Genomic DNA, 17966 nt, shown 5'->3' with positions numbered 1-17966 from the left:
ATCTCTCTTTGACAGAAGGAGACATTGTGTTAGGAAAAGTAAACCACGGTGATTCAGATGGCGAGATTTTCAAATTAGGAACGCAACTCCCACTACACCAAATGAATGCAAATTGCAGGTTAGTTAAAAATGTATTTCTTTAGTAAGTAGAGGGGGTTAAACTGTTAAATCACAATCCTTGTAAATAATAAGATCTTCTTCCTCCATAAACCCTTGAAACCCTAATTTTGCAAACATTCAAACCTAACCACCGTCTCCGGCGATTCGCCGGAAAATCAACCACACCGTCATTCCCCCTCCTCCGTCATGGAAACCGACGGATTTCTATACGAAACCCTATCTCCTCTCTCAACCGCCGTAACCGTCGCTTCTCCACCAACCACACCGCCACCGGAAACCACCGTCGGTGACTCCGAAGATTACCTCGTGCTGCGTAATCATATTCCTATATCTACAATTTCGACGCCGTTGCCGGAAACTTCCGCTCCGGATTTCTTCTCTTTAGATCCGGTTAACGATGACGACGGTTGGAGAACTCCGACGCCGCCGCTGAAACGGTCGAGATTAGCTACTCCGTTGCCTGATGATGAACCGAAGAGGAGTTTGGAAGCTGGCTGGTTTCGTGCTAATTGTCGGTTTAAAAGCCCTATGCTTCAGCTTCATAAAGGTACAATTTTTTGTTTTTGTTTCTGTATATGATATGTTTTGATTTTGATTATGATTAATTAGGTTTGCTTTTTTTTTTTTTTTTTTAATTTGATGCGAGTACAGGGGGCTTAACGTTTCCGGTGGCCTAAAGTGAAATAAAATGTAGAGGCCCTTTTTAAATCTTAGTGCTCAACTATCAAAGTATAAAAGAGCTTTTATTGCTCAACTATTGCGGTGTAAGCGATTAGCAAAGTAGGGGCAGGGCACAAAATAACCCCGAAAAATCAATTGGCTAACAATTAGACATAAGCGATTACATTCAAGTAAAATTAACTAATAAAATAATCAAGCAAATTCGGCTCGATGCATAATTAAACAAGATAAAATAAGTTCTTACAGTCCAACTCTTAACAAAGTATAGATCTAGGATAATAATCAAATAACATAAACTATAATATTAATTAATATTTAAGGAACAGTAATCAACTAAAAAAAATACAGAAATAACAATTAGTATTTAAAGATAACATAAGATTCGAAGTGATCACCTTGAAGCTGGCAAAATAACTAACTGGTTGAACATATCCCAAGGCCCGAAGCAATTATCTTATGCTTTAGACCTTCACGACAGATTACACAAACTACAAATTCGAAGCTTTTACAGAGATTGGCAATGATTGATGAACAATTCGAAGTTATTACAGAACTGATTAGAGGCTATTACACAAGACTGATTCGAAACTATTACGCTGAATTAATAAGAACAAAATTTTAGAAGGCGTGTTTAACAAACCGATGATTTCTCCCTTAGATTGTCCTTGCCGTTTAATTGTTCAAGATGGACTTTGTTTCTTTTCTTGAAACTCAAAAACATTTTAACTAAATGGTCGGCACTTTCTTTTGGTTTCCATATTCACTTAATAGTTTCTTTCTTTAGGTAAACTCAATATAGATTAGCCAAGCCCAAATATGTATACAATATTATAAAATGAAACAAGATGAGGCCCTTTAAAAATAGTGGCCCTAAGCAGCCGCTTTACTTAGATGGCCCTCTAGCCGGCCCTGTGCGAGTAATTAGGTTTATGTTTTAGTGTAGTTAAATTAGGTATTCTGTTTGACATATTTTAAAATTAGTTTTGACTAGAGTAGGGTACTGTAAATGTAATTGTTTTGATGTTAACTGATGCATTAAGGAAGAATTTGATGTTTTTTAGTGTAGTTATTTTGTCTTACTATGATGTTATGATAATTAGAAGCGGTTTTGGATTAATATTAAGAACTGTTTTGTTGCAGAAATATTGGATTTCTGTGATTTTCTATCTCCAACGGCTGAAGAGCAAGTGTCACGTAACGCAGCGGTTGAAAGTGTTTCGGATGTTATAAAGTATATATGGCATGACTGCAAGGTATGTTTTTAAAAGAAGTTGTAAAAAGGTGTTGATAGATGCTAGAAAGATTCATGATTTTATGGTTTATGTTTGGTTTGCAGATAGAAGTTTTTGGTTCGTTTAAGACAGGTTTGTTTTTGCCAAGCAGCGATGTTGATGTAAGAATGTCTGTTTTGTTAGTTAGTTATTGGAACAGAAGTGTTGTTTTAGTCATATTTGAGTATTATGATCTTCTTAGAACTTATGGCTGCTTGCTGAATTGTAGATGGTGATATTAGAATCGCGTATGAAAACTCCTCAGATGGGCTTATATGCTCTCTCTAAGGCTTTGTCGCAGAGAGGTGTTGCAAAAAAGATTCAGGTACTCTTTTAACTCCTTAATTAATATCTGGTAAACGCATAAAACTTTCATCAAATATTTGTATAACTTATATGTGTATATATTGTGGAATGTATCAGGTGATTGCCAAGGCTCGTGTACCAATTATTAAATTTGTGGAGAAACGAAGTGGTATTTCATTTGATGTAAGGTTAGACATTTCAAAGTTTATGTTCTGTTGAATTATTATGTTGAATGTTATCAGTTTTGCTTGAGTATTTATATTATTTTCAACAGTTTCGATATGGAAAATGGGCCAAAAGCTGCTGAGTATATACAGGTTTGTTTCAACTTCCATATATCTGAAAATAGAGGAACAACTTCTTTTAATGAGAATATAATATAAAAATTAGGAACTTTTTATTATCATATTAAGCTTTTAATACATATATATTTTCAGGATGCTATATCTAAGTGGCCTCCTCTAAGGCCGTTGTGTCTAATATTGAAAGTTTTTCTGCAACAACGAGAGTTAAACGAGGTGTGTGATACCTTTTCAGCTTACTTGTCTCTTTATTATTATTATGATTATTATCATCGTCCTCGTCCTCGTCTTCGTCTTCGTCATCGTCCTCGTCCTCGTCATCGTCATCGTCATCATTTTTATGAATGTATTATTAACCGGTTGTTATTAGTGCAGGTGTATTCTGGTGGGATTGGGTCGTATGCACTCCTGGCTATGTTAATAGCAATGTTGCGGGTACTTACTTAAAAGCACTTATACCACATGGGTACTTGTTTTTTAATCATGGGTTTCATGTTATTGCTTCTTAAGAAGCATCTTATATGATCAGTTGTCACAGAAGTTGGGTTAAACATTTTCTGTAACTTCCGTTATTTTTCTATATTTTGGTTTCTGATGGAATTTTTGTATTTTTGCTTTATTCGATTTTTACAGAATTCAATGGGTACCCGTGCTTCTCCAGAACATAATCTTGGAGTTCTCTTGGTATTTTTCTTAAATTTTGTTGTATTTGTTGTATTTTTGTTTTTACGAATAACTTTGTTTTTGGAAATAGGTAACCTTCTTTGATATGTACGGGCGTAAGCTGAATACTTCTGACGTTGGTGTAGCTTGCGATGGAGGCACATTTTTCTCCAAGAAGAGTAAAGGGTAATTTTTTCGGTTCATATGTATTCTGTTCTAAAATGCCCCCATCATTTTTTTTCAATAAATCTTTAGGAGTTAGTCATTCATATACTTGTTAGTTTTTGTAATTTGTTTTTTCTACTTTCAGGTTTTTAAATCCAAGCAGGAAGTCACTGATTTCTATCCAGGATCCACAGGTAACTTGTTTATAATTAGGTTTGTTTGTGTTTTAATTTTTAGCTCAGTTTAGTTGTGATTACGGTTAGATTGCTTAAATCTAAGCTATTTGTCTTTTAATTTGGTTGCTAGCTTTACATCTATTGAAGGTATAGAACTTTTTATTAATATTGGTTTTCTGTGTTCCATGATAGGACCCGGAGAACGATATAGGGAAAAATTCTTTCAACTATTTCCAGGTTAGTGGGTATTTGTTCTTACTTTCAGATTGCAATTAGGGTTATAACTTATAAGCAGCAACATTCAGTTTCTTTTATGCCCAGTTCTTATTCATGCTCACCACAAGGGTTTGTATTTTATTTATGTTTCTGTTTCGAGGGGCCATGTGATCCACTCAGCCATTAACCACGTGTCCACGTAATAAACTATGTTAGGCGTGTAGGCTGATTTGCATCTGTCCCCAGTCCTTTTTGCCCTAAACTATCTTCGGCCAGATTTGTGTAGTTTAGGCAAGGTGGCAAAATCCTAGCCAATTTATTTTTAGGTCTTTTTATTGGCATCGTGTTTTGGTTAAGGGCAGCCTTAATTGTTTAGCACAAGAAATACAACCCCATCATCGATCATTGCAGTTGACCAGAAGCATCCGGTCAGCAGCTGTGGTTTGCAGGCTAACATCAGTGATCAGCGGTGCAGTTTACTGTTTTGTTCGGTTTAGCGGTGTTTTGCGGGTTTCTTGCACCGGAAGTCAAGTCTATTTTTTGGACAGCCGTGATTTTTGTAATAATTACTAAAGTTCTAGATTGTTATCAATTGTTATTATTTTTGTAATAATTACTAACACTAAAGGTGTTGGTGCATAGAGTGACAGAGTGGGTGGTTCCTCGAAACGTTTTTTTTTATAGCAGTTTACCTCGTCTTTGACTTAGTGTACCATTTGACTTTTTGAAATGCCCAAAATAACCTATGTTTATTTGGCTGGTGCACAGATTAAATCCGCATTTGGAATGGCATGCTCGACTCTCACGGACAACAAACTTATCATGAGCCTGGGCCCCAACCGTAGCATCCTCGGTACCATTATACGACCAGATAAAGTGCTGTTAGAACGAAAAGGAGGTCTAAACGGCGATGTGACATTTACTAACCTACTTTCAGGAGCAGGTGAGCCGTTGCAAAATAATTTCGGTGAACACGAGGGGCTTTTTTGTAATTGGAATGTAGACGATGAAGAAGAACCGCTGCCACGAGGAAAGGATGTTGTTAGTGATGATGGTGTCGGTAAGGAGTCCCGGAAAAAGTCAAAGAAGGTGGTCAAGAAGAGGGCGGTCAAAGTTAAAAAGGCAGTCACTATTAAGAAAAGAAAGAGAACGTCAACGGATTCCCAGAGTTGAACATATACAAGCATGTGGAGGGAGTATCCAAGAAAATCTTGGTCAGTTTTGTTGATGATTGTTGTAGACTATTTATCCTTGAGGAGAATAGATGTAACGATAGTTTTGATGTTTTTATTACATTAGATTTGAGGTTCTTCTTTACTTGTACCTTAAATTATAGGGTTATTGGACTTTATCACCTCTAAATATTGGCTATCGGTCGCTGTCACCCTCAACTATCACTTTGATGTCTGCCATCCCGAACTTAACACTTTGTGTGTTCTGTCACCATGCCGTTAACTGATCACTAACTTTTGATCTTGTTACTATACTTTTGGAGGTGTCCTAAGATCTCTAAAACATTCCTAAGATCCCTATGACACCAACAAAAGTATAGTAACATGAATAAAAGTTAGTGATCAGTTAACGAGTTGGTGACAGAACACATTAAGTGTTAAGTTGGGGGTGACAGGTGTCAAAGTGATAGTTGGGGTTGATAAAATCCAATAATCCTAAATTATAGCAAGTGGTCGACAAATATTGAATTTTGATTCTTTTTGTGTTTGGTATATTAATTGAGTTGGAGTTTTTAGTTTAGAATTTGGTTCAGTTTATTATGAGATTGGTAATTAGTTATTATTCACAACTCTTGAAAGGTTATTTTAACCTTTGATAACCATTATTTTCACATCTATTTATGTCACAACTCTTTAATGGTTATTTTAACCTTTGATAACCATTATTATAAAAGACCAAAGGTTCAAAAATCTTGTGTTAAAGAGTGACAATTACATTAAACATATACCAAGTCTTCAACAATTTGTTTAGTCTAACTTTTACCGTAACAAAATGAGAATTATCTTATAGATAGGTTGCCCATAGATTGTTACATCCTAGGGTAGGAGTTGATGTTGTATCAACTCCAAGTTTACAAATAAGAGCTTACATAAGTCAAGTTTAGCCACTCCCACATACTACGACGACAAGTTTTGATTTATGTATTTAGAATTTAGCTTGGGTTAGTCTGAGAGGGTTTCGGTCGAACCCACAAACATAGTTAGCTAAATAGGTTGGGTTTGGGTCAGTGACGAATTTAGAAGAAAAATTTCAGAGGTATTCCAAAGATTTTTTTGAACCTAGGGGTATCCGATACGTAAAAAGAGAAGAAAAAAATTTGCACAAATTTTGTACTTTGCCTAGAAAGTTGAGCCTACATACATTCGCCCTTGGTTTGGGTTGACAGATTAATGTGTTGACTAATTATATTTTTAAAGGTATTTTCATGTTACAACGTAAGATGACCAAGCATTAAATTTACAACTAAAAAGAAAATTCGACTACCAACATTTATAATTTAGAAGGAATTGTTTTGTATTTATTTATATTCTTCATTATAGTTGTATAATTTTAGAGTATAAATATGCAACAACAAATAAAAAAATAATTGGGTTAAACAAGACATGCTTACTTTACTTTAAATTTCAATATAATATTAGAGTATAAATATGCAAAAATAAAAAATAAAAATTGGGTTAAACAAGACATGCTCGTGTAAAATTAAGCGTGTCGTGTCAAGATTTCAAAGGCGTAACATGGTTTTCAGGTTCCTGTCATCAAATGTGACACAAGTTTTTAGGTTTGTGTCAAATACTCAAAAGTAACACTAAAGTCACCCAAATGACCAAAACAACATTTTAGACCACTTAAATAAATATTCAGTTCCAAAATGTCTTCATAACAGCATAATAACATTCATAGTTGTTTGCAAACAAAAACACAAGGTTTGAAATAGGTTAGCATGTTAGTTATAAATAAGCAACAGACTCGGCCTAACTAGCTTTATTAAAACTTAAACGTTTCGGATTGATAACATCAATCCGAATAGTCATTATCCGTCCATCATCTTCTTCGGTCCAAGTAATTGCATCCCTCTCGAGTAGTTTGCTTATCTGCACATGTGCGCACAAAATACAAATAACCAATACTATAAAAGCAAAACGACCAAAATACCTGCACAAGAAAATATATACCTATATAGGGTAGGGATAGTGTACATTAATCCAGAAGTGTGAGAAGTGTATTATAACACTATATATGACATTATATAACATCATATAAACACCGTATAAAACTATGTAACACCATATAACAACATATAACACTATGTAACACTATATAACATTATATAACAAATATAACACTATACATCTATCATAGACATGCTATCAGGTAAAATATAGTGTTATATTTGTTATATAATGCTATATAGTGTTACATAGTGTTATATGGTGTTACATAGTATTATACGGTGTTTATATGGTGTTATATAGTGTTATATATAGTGTTATAATACACTTCTCAAACTTCTGGATTAATGTCCAGGATCCTCTACCTATATATATATATATATATATATGAATCACGGATTCTTACCAGACGCTTACGAGCGTTTGGTTTGTTTTTGTCACCGTTGGCCCCAACCATGACCTTCAGATAATGAATGGCTGCATCAAACACATCATTCATTTAAGCTTTCTGAAATTACCAACAGCATTATAATAAAAATTTAAACACAAATTACAACTTACATGGTATGCCAGACATAGATTTCAATTGCGTTTTTAATAGACGAACCGCTTCCCTTGGATCATAGTCATTTAAATTGATCGAAATCACCTCCCCATCATCCCTACAACCAAAATCATAAAATCACTTTCATTTCCACTTGATAATCGTATATGAATATATTTACTTTTGACGGTTTAACTAACCTCGTTTGAGTAAGTATTTTGGTAGATGTTTCATCTGCCTCTCGAGCCTTAGCCATGTAAAAGTGTCCCTGCATAAAAAAAAAAAAAAAAAAAAAAAAAAAAAAAAAAAAACACCATTTAAGCATTTATTGTTTTGAAGCGAAAAAACAACTAAGAAATGTGCAAACTCCTACCTCTTCAACAAGTTTATATGAACGCTCATAGTTGCCTTTCGCGTAGGCATCCGCAGCCTGTCACATATGATGGGTCAGAAACAAAATTTACAAAAACAACTCAAAACTGTAAAAAAAAAGACCAAATCCTCCTTACGGCTCTATAGTATCGTTTCATTGTAATCCAGTGCTCCGTCACAGCTTCCCTTAGGGTCTCATAGTTATCCTCAACCTCTTCATTTCCTGCTCATCAAACACAAGCATAAAGATTATATTTTACCACCTGTTAAGTAATACATTAAAAGGAATAATAAATTGGAGTAAAATGCCATTTTCGTCCCAGAGGTTTGACCAGTTTTGCGACTTTCGTCCAAAGGTTTGTTTTCTGCATCTAGATCCAAAAGGTTTGAAATCTTGCCATTTTCATCCGACTCATTTACTCAATCCATTTTTCTTCGTTAAGCCAAGGGTATTTCCATCTTTTTTGTTAACTTAACTTAAAGAGCAATTCAGGCTTTTTCAGGGGTATTCGGTCTTTTTACATAAAGTCAAAAAAACTGAATTGCCCTTTAAGTTAACAAAAAAGACGGAAATACCCCTGACTCAACGGAGAAAAATGGATGGAGTTAACGAGCCGGATGAAAATAGCAAGATTTCAAACCTTTTGGATCCAGATGCGGAAAACAAACCTTTGGACGAAAGTCGCAAAACTGGCCAAACCTCAAAGACGAAAATGACATTTTACTCAATAATTTGTTTTGAAATAATATTGCAATAAGTTGTACCATCCCCGTTAACTTCCTTCTTAACAATAGGAGTTTTAAGCTCGATAACTCCATCTTCTAAAGGTTCAGTCACTAGACCGAATTTTCTCATCCTTGGTTGTCTTTTTGGAACGATTATTTCAGGTCCCAATTCAGATCTTTCAGGAACATTAAACAGGTTGCTAAAAATTTCTCTTTCAAGATTCGATCTGTAGAAAAAAATATATTTTGCATTTTGGTTAAAATGGTAAAAAAAAAAAAGAAGTCTAAAAGTGAAAGGTCAATACCTTCTGGATGAATCGTTGAGTTGTAGTTTCTCTTTGAACTTATTGTTTAGGTCTTGATGTGTATCTGTAGACTTGTATTATGAAATAGATAAAATGACGTAAGAATACGAGTTGGTAACAATGTTATAACTAAATAAATCGTGTTTAATAGATCTTACTGTTTGGTCAACCGTGCTGGAAGTGACGCGTCCCAAATCCACAGTGGGGGTCGACATGTTCATCAATTTCTCCATGCTCTGCGTCAACATATCAAGTAAAATAATCATGGTATGCTTCAACAAATGCATTGAGTGTTTTGATTCATACTCTCTCTCTCTCTCTATATATATATATATATATATAGGATTAGGTTCAAGAGTGAACACTAGTGTAGCTTGCGAACTGAGTGAACTAATCCTGGCCATACACGTGTGTAGATCAATGGCCAGGATTTGATGTTGAAATACACTAGTATATTTTACGATTTGATGATGAGATCCTGGCCATACACGTGTGTAGATCAATGGCCAGGATTTGTTCACTCAGTTCGCAAATACTAATGTTCACTCTAGAACCCCACCCTATATATATATATATAGTGACCGGTTAACGTACAAGACAACCTTATCGTGCGATGTGTACGCGAGCATCTCAACCACACACCTGATCTAGTCTAGGCCTTCAATTGAACGCGGTAGCACAATATAGTAATTCACTTTGCATTATTACGCACGATATATGCATAATTGCGCATGGGTTGGGTTAAACCCTAATTACGCACGCTATTTGCATAATTGCGCATGGGTTGGGTTAAACCCTAATTACGCACGCTATTTGCATAATTGCGCATGGCTTGAGTTAACCCTAATTACGCACGTTATTTGCATAATTACGCACATCATTTTTTCACTCGCGTACTGTCACACGTTAAGACCCTTTTGTATTTAAAACTTTCACGGAACCAGATAGGTATTTACAAAATGTCATGAAACTGCCACTTATGGTATACCATTTAGATTGGTATCATAAAAGCACATGAAACCTTTTCGATCATAATATAACATTTTATTACATACTGATAAACGATAAGGCATAAATTGTTTTACAATAACATTGATAAATAGTGCGTGTAATTGTTCTCGCCTTCTCGGGAGCTCTTTCTTTTAAAAGAAAAGTAATTCATAGCAAAATAAAATAAAAAACATGGAAATAATATCGAAAACTTACCTCTTGGATATCATAGCCACAACCATCTGCAATATCAAAATACATGAGCACATTAACCAATGAAGCTTTTAATGATCGAAAGTATCATGTTTGAATGTTTACCCAAAAGTATGACAATCTAGAAGATAAAATTCTTACCGAGAACGTCTCGGATTACTCTGATATCTAACTGAAAACCGTCTCCAAGCATCTGAAGCAAAAACATCTCGATATCACTGTTCATAGTTTCAGTCGGTGCATTATTTACCGACTGCGGTTTCTCATCCCATATCTGAGATTCAGGAAACTCATTCGACATCAACTTCACCGGTTTCGTAGTTTCACAGTTTCTTCTAGTATTAGCCCTATACCTCCCATAATCAGCACCGATTATACCCGATACCGTACCCACCGATACACCAGAGGTTCTGGGCTTAGCTCTAGAAAGAACCGTTGCAGGTTCGTTGGTTGAAGTTCTTGATGTTGGATAGTAAGCACCGTTAACACCAGAAACTGTACCGACGGTTACACCGACTGATGATGCAGGTGCTCTAGTCGAATCTTCTGTTGGTATGTATTTGTCGTTGTTGGAAGAGCTTCCGAGCATAGTATATAGTATATCACTTGCTTTGTTTAGATCGTATCCCGCTTGGCAGTACGCGGACGCCATGTCATCGGGAGATATCATTGAACCGAAAGCTTCTATCAAAAACTCCAAGTTCTTATCGTCAGCTTCGGAAAGATTTAGGTTGGAAGCAGGTCCTTTCACTATCGTCCTTCGAGACACAAACAATGAATAAAGTATTAACATCGTCAACAACAGTTAACAAAAAAACAAAAACTTCAAAAATTCCGACTTGAATATAATAAAATCAAGAGTGAAAGCTTATATTGTACTTTTTCTTTTAAATAATGTACATAAATGATAATATCTCAAGCTAAATATGTAAAACCTACAAACTCTAATATGAAAGATCAAGGTTTGGCCTTTTATGCGGTAAAGTATCCAGACTTCATCCTGGCATTGACAAGTCAAGTTTCGTGACAATATTCAGAAAGTGGGAGACTATTTGCACACTTGGTGTGTAGATAGTCAGTTCAAAAGGGCCTTTTTGTCCTATATGCACACCCTTCAATGTCGAGTTGTGGCCAAAGCGCGGCGTTTTGGTCCGATCAACCAGACAAAGACTGACGGGTCTGTTGACCGGACCAAAACGCCAAGCTTTGGCCGCGTTTTGGTCCTGTCAACCAGACACCCGGTCAGTCTTTTGTCTGGTTGACAGGACCAAAACACGGCCAAAGCTCGGCGTTTTGATCCGGTCAACAGACCCGTCAGTCTTTTGTCTGATTGACCGGACCAAAACGCCGCACTTTGGCCACAGCTCGATACTGCAGGGTGTGCATATAGGACAAAAAAACCCTTTTTGGTGTGCATATAGGCATTTGGGTGTGCAAATAGGTACACCCTTCAGAAAATTTAAACCACATTAGCGTGACATGACAAACAATTATCAAATTCACGGCAAAAATAGGCGTCATTTGTATAAAAACACGACTTGTCCAAGTCCATCGACATCACTACGAAATTACGGAGAGTACTCGTAATTGATATGAAATATCTTGAGTAAAGTATACACTGATTCACTCTCCAATTCAAGTAAACTCGTACGCTAACTCGTAGCATCAATTAGCTGCTAAGAAAAAATTGTAACCAATCTCAATGGCGTCCTCTATAAACTATTCGCTTGCAATTCCGCTCAAAGCATCCGCGTTCTTCATGTTCTTAACTTTATCCTTGCTCATCAGTCTATAATTATTCTCATAATAACCTCTAATCTAGACCCTACAACAATCTCAAACCCTAAAATTCACAAATTCCACTAATATTAGGCACAAATAGTTCCCAAATCAGATGAAACACCACATAACATGAACTATTAGAGCCACAAAATCGCATTAAACAAAAGAAACAATAACAAACAAACAACATATAAAAGCCACAATAATCGGATTTAAAAAAAAAAAAAAAGAGAGAACAGCAATAATGAAGTAGTAATAACCTAGGGCAAAATCAACAAATTCGCAGGTGAAAGTAGGCAATAATTAAGAGTAAATTGGAATGTATCGGTGATGTATAAAAGAAGTAGGATCGAGTGGATCTATCTACATACATGGAGTAAGAAAGAAAGAATGTTGATCGGTTGTGGTTTAGTTGCAGGCGATGATGAAGAAATCTGGATATAAATGACAACTAGTGTTGGTTTTGGTTGTTTGATTATGAAGAAAGGGGGGAACACTCTTTTCCTTCCCTGAGAAGTTTGTAAGTTTGTTTGTTTCCCTGAGAAATGAAGAAGGTGATCAAGTTGGAAGAGATGGGGGTACTTCCAATTTATATTGTGTTTTTTTTGGCTAAAGTTAAAATTTCATTTTAGTTCCTTCCCTAAGGTCATGTGTAGTCATAAAGCCCTTTTGTGGGCGTTATGCGACACGTGTCGTGCCACGTCACACAGGGGCTTTATGGAGCGTTATGTCACTAGAGCCCGTAGTCATAAAGCCCCTACCTCATCATAACCAAAGTGTAAAATGCAGGGACCAAAGTGTAAAATGCAGGGACCAAAGTGTTTTAATGCAGGGACCAAAGTGTAAAATGCAGGGACCAAAGTGGAAAATGGAAACAACAAAACGCCGTGAAAAAACTAGCGCCCTCCCCCCATTTTCATCTCATAAAGCCCCCGTAATGGTGTTCAAGGGCTTTATGAGGCTTTATGGAGCTTTATGAGGTGAGATGGAGCCCCACTACACAAGGCCTAAGAAGTTTCTTTGTTTTCGTACTTCAAAGGTTTCATTTTATTTGTGGATCTAATTGCCATAGTAGTCTATTGTGTTAACTTTATCCATTTTTTTGTTAACGGGAAGGCTAATTCGGTCATTTTATATGTAATTCTGTTAACTTCGGCCATATAAAATGACCGAATTGGCCTTCTCGTTAACAGAAAAAATGGATGAAATTAACCCAGTGGACTGAAATGGCAACGGTGAAACCTTTTTGGACTCACAGATAAAAAATAAAACATTTGAACTAAACTAGTAAAATGGCCCAAACTACAGGGACTAAAATGACATTTAAGTCTCTTGGCTATTTTAGGGCTAAGTTTTTATAAAGTTGGGATGATTTTGTTTTGCGTATATCTAGAACCTTGTGAAATATTAGTAGTCATGTTTAAATCATCTATCTATACTTACTATATAATAAAAGAAACCAATAAGTGACACGTATCATTCATTGAAAGCGTCTACATTTGTAATTTCCTGCCTTTTCATATTTATCTTATATCAATTAATTAAATAATAAATAATCAATTAATATTAAATCTTATCTTACTTTGAATGTCGGATAGAATCATTCTATTTTTTCTAATAATATTTTATCTTCAAATTTAAGCTATAAATATTCTATTTTTTCTAATAATATATTATCTTCAAATTTCAGTTATAAATTAAAGATATTTTTAAATAATGCTTTATTTCGCTTCGTATTTTATCTTTCTTATTTATTCATAATATTGAATTGATTCTAACAACAAACATTTAAGATGTTGCACGTATTATATATTTTTTTTATAAATATTGAACATCATATACTCGTCCCGCTTGCGGTATGCACATATAATATATATGTGTGGACGCTCGGAGGGCAAAAGTAACGTTAAAAGCGGCGGACGGTTAATAATGCATCATCATCATCATGTGGTGGCGTTGATAACAGAAAGACAAAATGGAACATGCACTAATCGGTCTCTGTCCCGATTGCTGAGTGTTATGTGTTTTATGCCCAAGGCTTGATGCAAAACTACTATCGAGCCGGGGGTCTCACTGAAAGCAGCCTCTACATCTTACCCTTCTCAGACCCTACCTTAGTTTTGCTATTGGTGGGATTTACTGAGTATGATGATGATGATGATGATTTAGTACATATAATTAGATTTATTCAACCCATATAATACACGAGGTTTATAAGGATATAACTTTTTTTATTATCTAGTTTATAAAATTACATTTCTCCAACCCGAGTAACATACAAGGTTATAAAATTACATTTATTTAACCTGTGTAATACACAATGTTTTTAAAGATATAACTTTTTTTAATATTTAGTATATATAATTAGATTTATTCAACCCGTACAAATCACGAGTTTTTATTATTTGGTATATAAAATTACATTTGTTCAACCCGTGTAATAAACGAGATTTTTAAAGAATATTTCTTTTTAATTTAGTATATAAAATTACATTTATTCAACCCGTGTAATACACGGGGTTATAACCTAGTTTTAAATATACTATACTAATAACAATCATGTCTCGTGAATTAGGGATGGGTATTTAGTATTGGGTAATCGGGTAGGTACCGTAATAAGTCAATTTGGTTTCAATTATGTATTTATTTTTTTGCGTATTTTAAGATCAGTACTTTTGGTTCAGTACCAAGCTTATCCGTACGATAAATTCTACAGATAGGAAAACTATTGGTAGGATTTAGAGAGAGTGGGATGTAAACATATTTTACCTCTATATCTAGAGGTAGAAAGACTACTTCTAAAGAGAACTCCGGCTCCAAAACAAACAAACAATATTGAAAAATAGAAAGAAAGAAAGTTACTAATAATAAAGGAAATGGTTAAAGAATAAGATAGTGTAATTCTAAAGAGAACTTCGTCTTCAAAACAAACACACAATATCAAATGAAAAATAAAAAGAAATAAAGTTACCAATAATAAAGGAAATGGTTAAAGAATAACAAAGAAACATTACAAGCAAATTACAAGCAAAGTCTGCTTAAAATGTAGAAAAATCTAAGACCCTAAGAAAAAAAAACTAAGATGAATTTGCACGCAAAAGTCTTTAATCTTAATCCTACATCTCAACGAACTCATATTCTGGATCAAATTCACGCGTCTTTAAAAGTCTTTAATCTTAAGATGAATTTGCACGCTTCCTTAAAAGTCTTTAATCTTAGTGAAGAAGCATTGACCTGTGCGGGTCGGTACTTCTACGGTGATGCATACGGATATTACCACATCTCGTCTTCTTCGCCCGAACCCTAGACCTGCAAATATGTAACATTTGTGCTTGTAATCATTGTGAACAGTTCAATTATCAATAAAACAATGTTATTTGATCCCAACGTTTGCTTGGTTGTGTTTTACATTTTTCATGTTTTGACTTTTGTTCAATTTCAAACTCTACATCGCTTTCTGGAGAATTATACGCAAACTGGTGTGTAAACGTACTCAGTTTAATGCGACAAATACTCCGGAACATCAACATATACTCAACATACCTTAAATAACCTTTACATAACTTAGAAATAAGTTTTGAAGGCTTTGGTATGGCAAAAGCAAGTTAATTCGCTTACAGGGACTAAACTTGACAAACTGCGAAAGTATGCCAATTTGAACTGTAACGAACATTCCGGAACATGTCCATAAGTTAAACATACCATAAATATCCTGTACATAGCTTAGAAATACGCTTTGAGGGGTTTGGTATGCTAAAACAAACTTTTGGATCATTCAGGGGCTAAAAGTGTCAAAAAGTGCACAAGTTTGCACTTTCGCGCATAACTTACGTTCTGAATACATCCGGATAACCAAAAATTTATGTAAGCATCCTTGTATTATGCCTTAGTGTTTGGCATGAGAAAAATCCATTCGCCGCGTCATTTGGATCATTTTTCGCGCTTATGCGCATTCCGTCGTAATTAACCGAACATCGCGATCGTACGGCCAAACGAACCAACATCCGGAACATTTTTGAGCATGTTTCATGTCCACAATGTTTAGGCATCATTTTAGGGCCCTAAAGTTGGCTTTACGGGCCTTAGAAGTGTCGGAAATGGCTTAAATACATAAGAGGGACTAAAACTGTAATTGCTGAAAGTTTGGGCGGATCAGACAGGGCCAGGCGGCCCGCCTGAGCCTTGTGTGAATCCTGACGCGGGCCGCGTGGGACATGCAGATCAGATAAGATCGATTAGTCAGCAAATCTCAGCCGATTAAACCACAACCACATGATTTCACTTGCCCTTTCAGCTCACTAAGGGTCATTTTCAGTAACCACAACTTTTCGACAAGTGTACGCATGAGATTCGATCACGTTTTTCAAGAAACGATCCTAACGGTTCGGGAAATACTATAAATACCCCACCCCCATTCTTGTAAAAACCCACAAAAATATGATCTAAGCTCTAAGTTGGAACCTTTGTTTCATACCTGAGCTATTTTGATCTAGATTAGCATTTGGGGACCCTCCGTAAGTATTCTTTCGTTCTTTTATTCGCTTTTCGAGTCCGAAAGTCAACTTTTTGTTGACTTTCTGCATTGACCAGCCTATGGTCAACCCGAAGTTCATTAGAACTTCATAACGTGAGCGTGATCACGATGGTTATAGTCCGTAGTGACTATACCTACTGATTACCACGTTATCTAGGCTCAGTGACGAGTCGTAGTTTCGGCCAAAATGCGCATTCTTGCGTATTTTGTAACCAAACTACTCGTGAACATCAAAGCCGTTTGTTTTGATGCCAAACCTGTTTTCTAAACTTAGTTAAGCATGTTCTAACATGCTTAGCTCGTCACTTTTAGTATAGTGCTTATATAGGGTCGTAAGGTAAGCGATCTAAACCATCGCTTATACTTTCGAACCCGACCCATTTGGTCGATCATTAGGATCCGACCAAACACATTAGGTGACCATAGCTATAACCTTCCGAGGTTATGCCTTGTGGTCACGATGTTAGGCGTTCCAGACGCGTTCTACGCGAACGACGCGTTAAGGTAGCATAAGCTACCTAAACGGGTCGTAATGGGTCGCAAGCACTTAGGTTAGGTTTCATTTTAGTATGTAGGCTTTGTTAAACCATATTTCACGAGTCTCCATACTCGTTTGGTTTACGAACCCGCATACTATCCGATCCTTCCGATTTTGGTCCGGTATATTAATATAGCTACCTATTAGGTGTCGTTTGATATTCCGTGATCTCTAGCATTATTTCATTGTTATACAAGGACTTCAAAAGCAATCTCAGGTGAGTACATTGAACCCCTCTTTTACTGTTTTCCAAACTGTTTTGGGGTGAAACGCATGTGCCTACTTGTTACTTTCATGCTTTCCGGTTTTCACATCATATACTTGCTATGTTCGTTAGTACATTATAGTACATGATTTCATTACATTTTATGCTATGTATGCCCGTTGTGTGCGTACTTAGTACATTGCTTGACATTACATTTCATGCTATGTATGCCCATTGTGTGCGTACTTAGTACATTGCTTTACATTACATTTTCATGCTATGTATGCCCCTTTGTGTGCGTACTTAGTACATTGTTTCACATTGCATTTCATGCTATTTATGCCCCTTGTGTGCATACTTAGTACAATTGTTTACATCACATGCCTTCATTTTGGTACAACATTTGGTTTGTTTAACATGGAACAATACATTCATTAACATTAGCTACGCCGTTCGTTAGTAGGTAGTGGTACCATAGGAATTGACAACTCCCGTTCCTGAAATCCTGGGTTTGTTTGGATTGGAAGGAATGACCGAATTCGATATACATAACTTAGATTAACCTTTAATTTGTTTAAGGGTTTATCGCCATAGTCTCAAGGCTTGGATGTATGCATTTTCACAATACCGCATAAATGTTTATATCAGTAGAGCATGCATTGTTCCACGAAACAT

The 17966-nt window shown here is 35.7% G+C and overlaps 2 protein-coding genes across 4 annotated transcripts; one reads left to right on the top strand and one right to left on the bottom strand.

Annotated features, from left to right (window-relative positions):
- The first annotated feature begins 196 nt into the window (after positions 1-196).
- On the top strand, positions 197-5607 carry LOC110894282 (terminal nucleotidyltransferase 4B). 2 transcript variants are annotated; one of them, XM_022141485.2, is made up of 14 exons: positions 197-667; positions 1942-2054; positions 2138-2194; positions 2302-2397; positions 2496-2566; positions 2653-2695; positions 2816-2896; positions 3056-3115; positions 3314-3364; positions 3435-3529; positions 3654-3702; positions 3877-3921; positions 4669-4753; positions 4838-5607. In XM_022141485.2, exons 1-14 carry the CDS (start codon positions 307-309, stop codon positions 5071-5073), a joined length of 1443 nt encoding a protein of 480 aa, XP_021997177.1. In that variant the 5' UTR covers positions 197-306; the 3' UTR covers positions 5074-5607. The 2 variants fall into 2 exon arrangements, with proteins under 2 accessions (XP_021997177.1, XP_021997176.1); XM_022141484.2 differs by having other exon boundaries at positions 199-667; positions 4669-5217.
- Positions 5608-6609: 1002 nt separating this feature from the next.
- Positions 6610-12575, bottom strand: LOC110894283 (putative nuclear RNA export factor SDE5). 2 transcript variants are annotated; one of them, XM_022141486.2, is made up of 13 exons: positions 12386-12575; positions 10374-10990; positions 10236-10261; positions 9188-9265; positions 9030-9100; positions 8764-8951; positions 8136-8221; positions 8000-8056; positions 7827-7894; positions 7644-7744; positions 7489-7559; positions 6883-7004; positions 6725-6809 (listed from the first exon to the last, which is right to left on the bottom strand). In XM_022141486.2, coding segments are annotated over exons 1-12 (1485 nt in total). In that variant the 5' UTR covers positions 12388-12575; the 3' UTR covers positions 6725-6809; positions 6883-6884. The 2 variants fall into 2 exon arrangements, with proteins under 2 accessions (XP_021997180.1, XP_021997178.1); XM_022141488.2 differs by having other exon boundaries at positions 6610-7004; positions 12275-12574.
- Positions 12576-17966: the final 5391 nt, after the last annotated feature.

Source organism: Helianthus annuus, chromosome 12 (assembly GCF_002127325.2).
Source record: "Helianthus annuus cultivar XRQ/B chromosome 12, HanXRQr2.0-SUNRISE, whole genome shotgun sequence".
In the NCBI taxonomy this organism is placed as follows: Eukaryota; Viridiplantae; Streptophyta; class Magnoliopsida; order Asterales; family Asteraceae; genus Helianthus; species Helianthus annuus.
The sequence above is the reverse complement of the archived record's forward strand: the minus strand, read 5'-3'. Positions and strand labels throughout refer to the sequence as shown.